The sequence below is a fragment of the Bos javanicus genome, chromosome 29, assembly GCF_032452875.1.
Source record: "Bos javanicus breed banteng chromosome 29, ARS-OSU_banteng_1.0, whole genome shotgun sequence".
In the NCBI taxonomy this organism is placed as follows: Eukaryota; Metazoa; Chordata; class Mammalia; order Artiodactyla; family Bovidae; genus Bos; species Bos javanicus.
In genome coordinates this window covers 2,217,274-2,229,703 of record NC_083896.1, presented here as the reverse complement: position 1 = coordinate 2,229,703, position 12,430 = coordinate 2,217,274, and the positions used below count along the sequence as shown (strand labels likewise).

Below are 12,430 nucleotides of genomic sequence, written 5' to 3'. Positions count from 1 at the left end.
TTAATTACAGAATGTGGGACCTAGTGTCCTGACCGGGGATGGAACCCAGGCCCCTTTCATTGGGAGCACAGTTAGCCACTAGACCACCAGGGAGGTTCCTGGAGCTTATATTCTTAAAGAAGCCGACCTGCAATAAACAAGCTTACATGTGAAGTGTATATAATATATCAGATGAAAATAAAGCTTCCAAGACAAATGTGAAGTGGAGCAGGAGAGATATGTAGTCTCTGAAGAAAGGTTTACAATTTTAAATATAGGGGAATTCCCTGGCAGTTCAGTGGTTAGTGACCTGGAAGTAGTCATTTTTGATAAATCGAGGGTTGAAGAGAATGACAGAATTAAACTCTTCATCTTAGAAATGTTGAATATAGTCTCAGACACTCTTATAATCCCTGGGACAATACTGCAGACAAGACACTGCATCTCAGCTCTCAGGAAATTTATGTACTTAACTTATTTTCTGCCATGTGGAGAGAGAAAAGTAAATACATCATGCAATTTAAATGATTGAGAAGCATGGCCTTCTGGGATTTTCCTGTGGTCCCGTGGCTAAGATTCTGTGCTCCCAGGGCAGGGGCCTGGGTTTGACCCCTGGTGAGGGAACGGGACCCCACGTGCCGTAACTAAGAGTTCACATGCCACAGCGACCCAGATCCACGTGCCATGACTAAGGCCCAGTGTGGCCAAATAAATAAATGAAATATTCTTTAGAAGGAGAGTAAGAGAAGTATGGCCTTCCCTCAGCGGTGTTCGCCCACTTTTGACCCTATGAAGCTCTTGCCTCTTCCGAGGAGAGACATAACCCAGACTCCTCTATGCCCTGTGCCGTCATCATGCACCGGGCCATGCTGCATGCCTTCTGGCTCTGCTGGGTCTTCACAGATCACAAGGGGAGCGTAGAAATTTGAAATGAGCTTTGCTGTCCTTCAGTGCCACTACATTATTTGTGGTTCCTTGTTAGCTGTAAATAATGAAAGAAATTAAACTTTCAGGATTGTGATTGATTGCCGAACCACTGATTACTGATCGATTGTGAGAGTAGAAAATCTGGGTTAGGGTGGCAGAGAGAGGGGACACATGGATAGTTTCTAAACAACGGCTAATTCCTTACACGTCATTTATGAAAAACGATGCAGAGGAGGTGATGAGGATTTATCTCAGTTGGGCTCAGTCTCCAGGGTTGCTCCTTCCATGTAGGCTAATTCCACGTGATGGACTGAGGTCTAGGGTGGCGTGAAGTGTGAAGTTTGAGGATCTGATGGAATTGTCGGTGATTGCTTCTCTGGTGGCTCAGATGGTAAAAGTGTCTGCTTACAGTGCGAGAGACCCGGATTCGATCCCTGGGTTGGGAAGATCCCCTGGAGAAGGAAAGAGCACTCCAGTATTCTTGCCTGGAAAATTCCATGGATGGAGGAGTCTTATAGGCTACAGTCCTTGGGATCGCAAAGAGTGGGATACGACTGACCGACTTCACTTTCACTTTCAATATTTTAGATACCAACGTGGCTGGAGACATGAGTGGGTCTAGAGAAATGATAACAGACATTAAGACTTTGAGGTTATAGGGAATGTAGTTCGGGTCAGCAAACATTTATTAGGAGTATGCTAGGTCCCAGGAAAGAGATGAAGAAGACAAAGTTCTTGCCTTGAAGTAGCTCACACTGTCCTGAGGGAGCCAACACACAAAAAGATCTTTGGAGTAAATTGTAGACAAGTGTCCACACTGATCAGCACAGTTTTGGAAGTAGCTAGAAATTGTTACAAGTAATCTTGGGCTTAGCAGCAGTGTAAGCAATATAATGAACCCCGGTGTATGTTAAATGGAGAAGGCAATGGCAACCCACTCCTGTGTTCTTGCCTGGAGAATCCCAGGGACGGGGAAGCCTGGTGGGCTGCCATCTATGGGGTCGCACAGAGTCGGACACGACTGAAGTGACTTAGCAGCAGCAGCAGTATGGTTAAAACTGTGTCTACCTGCAACTTCCCTGGTGGTGCAGTGGTTGACTCCACACTTCCAATGCAGGGGACCGGGGTTTGCTCCCCAGTCAGGGAACTTAGATCCCACAAGCCATATTGTGCCAGCCAAAACAGAACAACAACAACAACAAATTCTGTCTTCCTCTACCTGACCCCATTCAGAGAATCATAGAGCACTTAGGAGATCTTATGTTACCAGTCTCTTCATTTCCTACAGATAAATAAGCAGACCCCTTCACTGTCTGAATGTTTCCTCCATTCGTTATCATAGGGCAGAGTTGGGAGTGGATCACTTCTTAGTTTCATTTAACAACATTTATTTGGCACTTAGAGCTGTACAGGGTGTCAGAACAGAACAATGAATGAGACGGTCCCTGACCTCCACTTGCTCACAATCTGGAAGGATTGAGCACAGACCAACAAGACAACAGATGATAAAAACTGCATGATGATAATTAATGTCCTGGGACGGTACACCCAGTGGAGTGGGAACATGGTGAGGGCATGTACAGCTGTCTGCAGGGGGCAGGAACGGCTTTGCAGAAAAAATAGTGCTTGAATTGAAGCTTCTAGAATGAGTCAAGTGTATTCTCAAGAGAAAGGCTTCCGTGGAAGCCAGCAGATATGCAAAGGAATGGAGGTGTAAGAGCACGGCGTACTCAGCGCCGCCCCAGGCTCGCTGTGTAGCTGAGCGTGGAGAGTGGAGACGAGCAGGCAGAGCACGGTGATAATCACGGGAGGCCAGACCCTCAGCCTCAAGAGCCCTTGAAAAATGCTAGGCAGGCTAGTGATGTGATCAGATGGAAGGAAGAAGTTATTTATTTTGAGGAAGAAATAATGCTTTACAACAAAGGTGAAGGCTGAAGACGGGGAGACCAGAAGGCCACTGAGGGTCTCCAAGCAGATGCAGATGAGGCCTGTTCCAGAAGAGACAGGTGTGAATGGTGCACATGAGAAACGCCTCCTGGCCTCCACGTCTGCTTGCACATGAATAGTTAGATAGAGCAGGGACACTGCGTGGATGCCCAGGGTCCTGGTGCAGACCACTGTGTGAGTGAGTGAGGGGTGGGGGCTGTCATTCATTGAGACAATGTAAAAGGGAGAAGGAGAACATCTGAGGATAATGATTTTTTTCAGGATGGGGCTCTGGGGATGTTGGGGTGCATGTGTGAGGTCCAAAGAGTAGATTTCTAGTAAACAGTTGAACGTGTTGGTTTGGAGACAGGAGACGAGGCTTGAGCATGAATGATCAGCATAGAGTGGTGGTTAAAGCGAGGGATGAAGAAATGGAGGCGTTATGGGCAGAGAGGCTGCTTAGGGTTACTCCTTGAATGATCCACAAAGGTCTTATGAGGTGAGACTGCTTCGGCTAAAGAGATTGTCCAAATAGGACCTGAGTTAGAGTCTAATGTATTAAGTAAATACCCAAGTCACACCTGTGTGACTTGACATGCACAAGAGTAGTGAACACAGCAGGCAAGATCAGTTTTTGCCCTTAACCAACTTATCAGCTTGGTGGAGAATCATGTGCTTAATTAATTCCCATGACAGTAAGTGCTGCAAAAGGAAGAGTATAAGGTATTTCAAGAGTGTATAATTCAGAAGGGAGATAGAGTAGCCGGGGGAGGGGTTGAGGGGCAGCTGGTACTTGGTCCATGTAGTCAGGGAGCATCCTTGAAGAGACAGCATTTCAGCTAGATCCAAAGGCTGAGTAGGCAAGGTCAGTGAAGGGAGGGGCAGAGGATGGCATAGGCCAAAGCCCTGAGATGGAAGCAAGTATGCTGGAAGACCCAAAGGATGCCCGTGTGCCTGGGGGAGCATGGGGGTACCCAGGGAGAGATGGCGATGCAGGTGAGCCTGGAGGCTGTTCATGAGCCTGTGCAGCTGCCGCCCTTCCCACCTGTAAGCAGACACCTCAAGGACTTGGGTTTGTACACCCGGGAGAACTCTAGAAGGAGGTAACTTCATAGCGGCAGGATCCTCAGGTGAATGGCCCCAGGAGGACCTGTCCGTCCCTTGGCAGCCTCCCGGCCCTGAAGTAGCTGCAGAGCTCCACTTGGACCCCTTTGCAGGGCACACGTTGACAAGCAATGAGGTGGTTCTGGGCACAGGGAAGACAGTGGGAGTTATCTGGATTTGGAAAGGGGCCATTCAAGCAGAAAAGAGAAGCGGAGGAGTTGAGCGCCAAGAAATCAATGTGTTTTGGTCAACACAGCTCACCTGGGAGTGTAACAGTTTAGTTCAGCAGCAGCAGCAGAACGTGCCTCTTCAGAACTCGTCATGTCCAGGAATTAACTCAAGAGTCAAAATCCAGCCTTGGCACATAGTGGCCCCAACAGTGTTTCTTTTGTGAAACGTAACAAGCCAATTGGGAAATAACCTTGGAAGGAAACTTGATTGATTTTTCAAAGAAAACAAGAACTCCTATGAAAATTTACCTGAAGTCTATTAAAGCCATCCTCTAAAACCCCTTGTAAGAGAAACTAGACTAGATTGGGGTCCCATTTTGCAAAAAGCCATTAATTTGTTTTCTCACACTTTGAGCCTCTTTTCATTTTTCTTGTCAGGTTGCTTCATTAGGTGGAAAACTGGATGATGAGGGGCTGTGACTCACTGTGGTTTTTCTCCTGTTGATGCCAAGTACATCTTTATGTCCCTTCTGGCCTCAACTATCTTACAGTTAGTCTTAATGTTAGTTCAACCAAGAGAATAATTGAAAGATTGAATAGAGGTTCCTCCAGGTTTTGTGATTAAACACAATACCAAGTATTGCCAGCATCAGAGTCTTTTCCAATGAGTCAACTCTTCTCATGAGGTGGCCAAAGGATTGGGGGCAGGAGGAGAAGGGGACAACAGAGGATGAGATGGCTGGATGGCATCACTGACTCGATGGACGTGAGTCTGAGTGAACTCCGGGAGTTGGTGATGGACAGGGAGGCCTGGCGTGCTGCAGTTCACAGGGTTGCAAAGAGTCAGACACAACTGAGTGACTGAACTGAACTGAACTGAAGTATTGCCAAAAGTTCAGTACCTGATTTTAGACCTAGTAATGAACTGAAGTATTGCCAAAAGTTCAGTACCTGACTTTAGACCTAGTAATGATGGGACCTCTGTTTTCTCATCTGTAAAATGGGAATAAATTAACCTGCTCCACTTACTGAGGAAAGATAGAGTGCTTTATATGTCACCATCCACATGTTAAGTATTAATAAGATAATAATTACCATCACTGTGACCAAGAAGATTATTCATCCTAAGACTCAAAGACAGTTTACATCTGCCATGCAAATTCTTTATCTACAAGTTCCTCTTCTCTCTCTGCTCTCCATTTCCACAGACATGCATAGGAATAGCATCTCAGAGTTATGGGAAAGGGTGGCCATTCTCTTCCACTTCCCAAAGAGGAAGAAAAAATATTTTATGACTGTTAAAAACATACTGTAACTGTCAAATGTACTTACAAGCAGCCATCAAAATTGTAAGTTATAATCAGAGTTTTCCTTTTGTTCAGTGACAATGTAAAAAAAATCACAAATTTTCCATGAAGATGGAAAAGAAAGAAAAGAGCATGAGTACTGAAAGAATTTGGATGGTGATGGCATTGCCCAAGGATTAGACGAAACACCCATGGCGTAACACATAATAATGGTTGTTGTGTTTTTGGTGTCTGTTGAGAAGGGCATTAGAGTAGGAAATGGCAAACCACTCCAATATTCTGGCCTGGAAAGTTCCACGGACAGGGGAGTCCGAAGAGCTACAGTCCACGGGGTCACAAAAAGTCGGATGCCACTGAGCGAATTTCAGCAGAGAGGGGCACATTTTAGGTCTGCTGCGTCTCTGTAACCTGGTGCATTTTGTAAAGTCAACCATATTTCTTCTGCCTCTCCTCTTCACACTACGACAAGAGCCTCCTTCCTTCCTACGTTTTTATCAGTGATTTCCATTACCAGACTGAGGGTCTTCCCTGCTCTTCTGCATGGACAATGAAGAGTTATGCATTTGACATGAACTACAAGAAAAAGAGAAGCTGAGCTGCCCTCCTGCACAGAACAGACCTTTCATGGGGTGGCAAGGGGAGGAGGGGCGAGAAAAGTGTTTCTCTTTTCTGATTGTAAAACACTTTCTCTTTCGAAACTCAGGTGACCGTGACAGATGGTGGCTTCTCCCCGAAACAGTCAACCATCTGGGTGGTGGTTCAGGTTCTGGATGAAAATGACAACAAGCCCCAGTTCCCAGAGAAGGTCTACCAGATCAAGCTGCCCGAGCGTGACCGGAAGAAGCGGGGAGAGCCCATCTACAGGGCATTTGCATTCGACAGAGACGAGGGCCCCAACGCTGAGATCTCCTACAGTATCGTGGATGGGAATGATGACGGGAGGTTCTTCATCGACCCTAAGACCGGCATGGTCTCTTCCAGAAAGCAGTTTACAGCAGGGAGTTACGACATTCTCACGGTAAGATTTTCCTGAACCTCAGTAACATTAATGAGGGGGAGGAAGTTATTTTCTTATTCATATATACGTTTCAAGCAAAACCAAAAAAAATCTCTGGACTAAAAAGTGCAGCCAGATAACAATGGAAGGCTACTTTCTGTTGCAGTGACATTCCTAAATAACGAGGCCATTTTCTTTGGTTGTGTCCTAACACCTAACCTCCCCATTTCCAGTACACAGCCTGCTCCATTTACTCACTCACACTTCCTGTAGCCCCAGATGGTTTCGAGGTACTGAGCATAGATGTAAACTGAGGCGAGGGGAGCAGCAGAATAACATAACCTGCCCGCCACTCAACATGTCTTGAAGACATCCTAATGAAAACAACTCTTGTCATTGTTGACAATGTGATAGAACATGAATTTAACTGTATAAATTGAGGGACACAAATCATAGCTAGGCTTATTCTGCAAAAAGAAAAAAATCTTAAGTAAAACATAACATTTTTCATTGTTAGAAAATAAAAAATAAAAACAAGTATGAGCACCATCTCAAATAAAGACTTAAACTATTAATACCATGCCTAAGGCACCATCCTGCTCCCCTAACCCCAAGCACTTTAGACATGCAGCAGCTATGCCTAAAAGGAGACTGGTCAGCCTCACTGGTGATGGGCACTTTCCAGGGTCCCAACAACTGTCAAGAGTTATCACCCATCTGCCATCTTTTTCTCAGTCTTCAGTCTTCTCCATTGTGTATGGTCAGTCCTTTGTTATTTTAAAGGATGGTGTGAGTCCCTTTATTTTTTATGCCTATGGTCTGGACTCGGGCTCCATTCCCTGCTCAGTAGTGTATTTAGAAGAGTGAATAAAGAAAAGAAAAGAACTTAAAAACCAGTTCTGTTTCTACCATCAGCAGCTCTGATGTAACAGGTGCTGCTGCAGTTGTCTGCGACTTGCCAGTGGAAATCTTTGAGGACCAGGTGGATCGCAGTGGATACTGTTGGTACCCTGCCCAGATCCCCTTTATCAGGCTGGTCCAGCCATCCCCCAACTGCTGTGAGTGTTGACTGCTAAGGGCTCAAAGCTGATTCCTTCTTCAGAGAGTCATCCTTGGCTACACTTCTCAGCCAAGATGATCTATACGCCTACACTAGCCCAACAGCCCACAGCCAATTCCTAACAGACACCAGATATAAAAGCCCAACCTCCTTGCCTCCAGGTGGATCCAACTCAGTAGTACAGTGAATGATTCAGAGCTCCCTTTGGGATCAGGCTGAGGTTAGACTTCAACTGAGACCACATCCTTGCTTCGCATCCTCCTCTGTCTATCTTGTTTTCTTCACTCCCTTTCTCATGGGAACACTTCCTCTTGAAATCATTTGTACTCACATCCCTGTCTCAGACTCTGCTTCTGGGAAGCCCGACCTAAGACAACTATCTTCAAGGGCCCTTCCTCTCACAGAAACTGGGGCAAAGTGATCACGCATGAACACAGCACTAGGGAGCTATGAGTTGTCACTGTTTTTAAAGGCTACAACTATTAGCAATGCATCTGGAAATGGTATTGTTAATGTAATAGTTTACAAAACTTTTTTATTTTGGTTTTTGTATTTTCTGTCACTGATGGTTTGCTTGTTAGACTTAACTGCAACTACCCCCACCGCTCCAACACACACACACACACACACACACACACACATTTACATCCAGGACAGCATAGCAGTTAACCCTACATATCTGGGCAAGGAAACATGCTTTTCTCAGCCCTTATATCAGACCATAGAGAAGAGCCATTAACACCCCCTTCCTTACTCCACTGCCTCGAGGAACCCACGCTTCCACCGAGAGAGATCTCCTTCACTTCTTCAGGGTTGGCTTAACCAGAGGCCTCTGAGATGAGTTTTGCAAGGTTGATGCCTTTCCCCTGCCTCCTCCCATCTCCCTCTTGGAATCCCATGTGACAATTCTACGTGACAATGACAATGCATTTGTTCCCTTTTCAACACTACCACCACAGCTATAAGAAATCAAATTAGCTCTTCTTACTTTTGTAGCTGTCATTCGTGTCCATACAACACTAAAATTTGCAAGTGCACCATTTGCTTTTCAAGTTTCCCACATCTGCAAGGTTGGCAGTGATTCAAAACAGCTTCTGGCAAATGTGCTTGGGGCCCCATGTGCCCGAGTTGCTTCCCGCAGCCCCTGAGCCTGTTGTCCTCAGATCGCTCCCCGCGTCTTCCCCTTGCCAACCCCGTCGTGAGGATGGACTCTGAGCCCCACAATATACGAGTGATAGATGCAGGCTTCCACCAGGACCCAGGCTCTGAAACAGCTCTCTGTCCTCTCCGCGTGTGAGTAGATCAAGGCCGTGGACAACGGGCGTCCTCAGAAGTCCTCCACGGCCCGCCTCCACATCGAATGGATTAAGAAGCCACCTCCTTCCCCTGTGCCGCTGACCTTCGATGAGCCATTTTACAACTTCACAGTCATGGAGAATGACAGAGTCACCGAGATTGTCGGGGTGGTGTCTGTGCAGCCAGCTAACACCCTTCTGTGGTTTGACATCGTCGGTAAGTCTGAGTCCCCCAGGGCAGTATTGGGCAGCGTAATCACTGACTGTTCAGAGCAACTAGCAAAAAAGAAAAGACAATAACAACAACAGCAGCAACAAAAACGCTTAAAGACTATGCTAAGATTAAAAGATGTATAGTGCTGGAATGCAAAAGAGCCAGTAAAATGAATAGTCGACCTGTGCTTTCGTTCTGAGTTCTGTAGCTAAGCTGAACCGAAAGTGCTCTCTGGCTGGAGTTTCCATAGTATGTTATTTACTGCAATCTTAATGTCTTTCTGTGTGTCATTTAAATTCTATTGTCACACTTGGCTAATCTCATTTCTAAATGTATTGATGGTACTAGACTTGCTGTCCTTCATTTCTCTCTTTTTCTTCACCTTTTTTCTGCATTCTGTTCCTTTTTTTTTTTTTTTCTGCTCCCGACTGCCCTGCTTCAAGGTGGCAAGCATGCTCGAGAGATGTTCTATATTCTACAGACAGCTTGTGGGCAGAACTGTTCAACAGAAGGTACCCTTAGTGCAAACACATTTGCTAAAATACAGCTATCCAATCTGCCTTTTACGGGTTTTTTTTTTTCTTTTTAAGCAAATTAAATTACATCTTTCATAACTGCCTGTGACAGGCTGAAATGCAGCCCACAGATTTCGTACATGCCTCTAACAGCGATTGCATTACTCATATCCAGTGACTCCTTTGTTTGAGGTTCGATGGGGTTTGGATTTGGGGTGGAGGGGGGTTGTTCTGATTTCTTTAGAGAAACTTTTTTCTCTGCTTTTGAGGTATGTGGGCTTTTTGTTGTTTTGATCTTTCCATAGGTTAGTTTACCTGGGCCGTTTCCAATTGGAAAGTAAATTCAAATAGATACCAGCCCCTCAGTTTTGTAGGAGTGTCATACATAGACCCAAACCCCCGCCCCCAGGAGAGGCTGGGCTGTGGTCCAGAATAGGAAGGACAGGAAACAGAGCCCGGATATATAGCCAGCGAGAGCTTCCTGTGAGAGCCAAATACAAAAAGCAGATGGACGCAGGCAGGACAGACCTTAAAAGCCAACCTTTAAATTCCTTGAAAGAAAGCAAGAAAGCACACCAGGCTGCAAAAAGAGAGGGCAAAACTGCCCCTTCACCACCCGGCAGGGAGAGGCGGCGGAGAGGAAATAAGTGCTAAGGACCAGGAATCCAAGCGAAGGGAAGAGTGCACGCCAGCCCTGGGTCTGACGCTGGGTTCAGCTGAAGCTGACTTCCCACGGTCGTCCGTGGGAGGCGGTGACTCCGGAGAGCTGCTCTGGGGGAATCATTTCCTTCACGTGTCAGTGCCTAGGATGGGCAGGAACCTGCCTCTCTTCCCAGGAATGACTGGGTCTGGGGAAAGCATTTAGAATGTTCCACATCTGTTTTAATGAAGCATAGAAAAGAATGAATGCCCCATGGCCCCCAAATGGAACATCAGTAGAGTGTCCCCTGAACTTCCCCCAAAGAAAAGGCTTGTTTTCTACCTATTTCATTTTCTAGAATGCTGGTAGAATGGCTATCTTTCACTTAATGGGCATCTATCACACCATCCCTGTGCATGACCATCATCATTCCCAGCTTTCCACTCCATCTTCATTTCCACTTAACGCCTTTGAAATGGCACCTCTTCTGATCCATGAAAGATCTCTCTGCTCCTCCATCTTCTCAGTCGTGTTCTCACACCACAGGCATCGCCTGGCTGTCGGTGCTGCATCACCTTTGGTAATTCCTTCACCACCGCCCCATCAGGGTCACAGAAGATGCATCTCAGTTTCCGCGTGTCTCCCGTGCAATCATGACTTCTTTTCGGTAATCCGAGGGAGAGTGCAGTGGAAAGCCAAAGGCCGAGGCTCCTGCTGCGCTGCCCTGAGCCGTGGGAGGACTCGCCCTCTGCCATCAATGATCACTTCATCTCCTTCCTTCTCCGACACTCCAGTTTGCAAGCGCCTCTATGGCCTGAAAGCACTGTTTCTCTCCCTTGCATGATGCATTCATACAACCTCTTGACATGCGGCACATCCCACCCACCCCAGGATGCCTTCAGTAATCTTACAAGCACACCTTCCTCTGATGCTCCGTCTGACCGGCCACCTGACCCCAGTTATCCAAGTCGTTTGTGCAAATCCTTAGCATGCCTGCATGTGTGTATGACTGTGTATAGGAAAGCATGCCTAATGATGCTGCGTGTGACCTGACTTGCATGCACTCCATTCAGCAGTATTAGTGCTGGCGTATGTGTTCATGGTGTCTATCCTGGCTTCAATCTTAACCCTGAAGGTCAAGGTCTTTGTGTCCTCCCCCTTCCTCCTGCCATTGCTTTGGTTGATCTCCACCCAGGGTGAGTGGGGTAATGAAGCCAGCCGATGGAGATGCCCCGGGCAGCCCATGCGTTAAGCCCACTGATCCCTCCTGAGACCCGTCCAGAGTCACTGTGACTTTCCACTGTGTTCTGAGCCTCAGCCACCACAGCACCTTTGGCTAAATGAGAACTGGTCCAAGAAGAGACAAGCAGTTGACAGACCAGAGTCCTCCCAGGGAGGAGTCCCTTTAGGCTGCTCCAAATCATACCTAGGAATCATGATCAGAAACATGGCATCCATTTTCATGTTTCTCCATCTTTATTCCTAAATCTGTGCTCCTTTTATAGAATCTTCCCAGTTTTAGTGCTCAGATGCTTCTCTTAATGGGCCTCCCAGGTAGCTCGGTGGTTAAGAATCTGGTTGCCAATGCAGGAGACTTGGGAGACACAGGTTTGATCCCTGGGTCAGGAAAATCCCTGGAGTAGGAAATGGCAACCCACTCCAGTTTTGTTGTCTGAAGAATTCCGTAGACAGAGGAGCCTGGCAGGCTACAGTCCATGGGGTCGCAAAGAGTCAGACATGACTGAGCATGCATGCGTGCACTTCTCTTAATATAGACCTACCAGGTTGTCCCTCTAGTCTAGATGCTTCTATCACAGATTTCACTGTGTATCTGGTAACATCCAGTCAAGCTTCTCCTGCAAATTAAATTTACTGGGCCAGATGCCCAAACAGAACTTGATTTTATTTCCATCCCTGCATCCAGCCAGACTCTTGAAATGTCAACTCTTTAAGTCATGGAGAAAGTACAAACTTTTCCCCAGGTGCTGGCTGCATTTAGAATAGATATGGTCCCCCTTCCACCAAATCCCCCCTTTGAAAATTTTTTCTGATCTCAGAGAGCCATATTTTTCCAACCTGCTGACAACATCTTTTCCTCTTCTCTAAAAACCTATTGTTTCCTTTATCATATTCAGATGTTTCACTCTTTCAAGATTTCTTGTTTATTTGTCATTGGCCCCCAACACTCTCCTCTGTCTCTTTCCTTCTTCCTTACCCAAATATCTTTCTTGGCTAAGCTAACATCAAGGGGAGATAAGGGAAAGGGCTTCTCAATGCCTAAAAATCTTAGCAGTGT

General features: G+C 46.3%; 1 protein-coding gene across 3 annotated transcripts in view; it reads left to right on the top strand.

Moving 5' to 3' along the window:
* The window catches only part of FAT3 (FAT atypical cadherin 3), a 641,657-nt gene that overhangs the window by 462,093 nt on the left and 167,134 nt on the right, over positions 1 to 12,430 (top strand). For all 3 annotated transcript variants that reach the window (XM_061405994.1, XM_061405993.1, XM_061405995.1), the window contains exons 4-5: positions 6,117 to 6,431; positions 8,772 to 8,982. In XM_061405994.1, the coding sequence (XP_061261978.1) occupies positions 6,117 to 6,431; positions 8,772 to 8,982 (526 nt within the window). The remainder of the gene's footprint in view (positions 1 to 6,116; positions 6,432 to 8,771; positions 8,983 to 12,430) is intronic.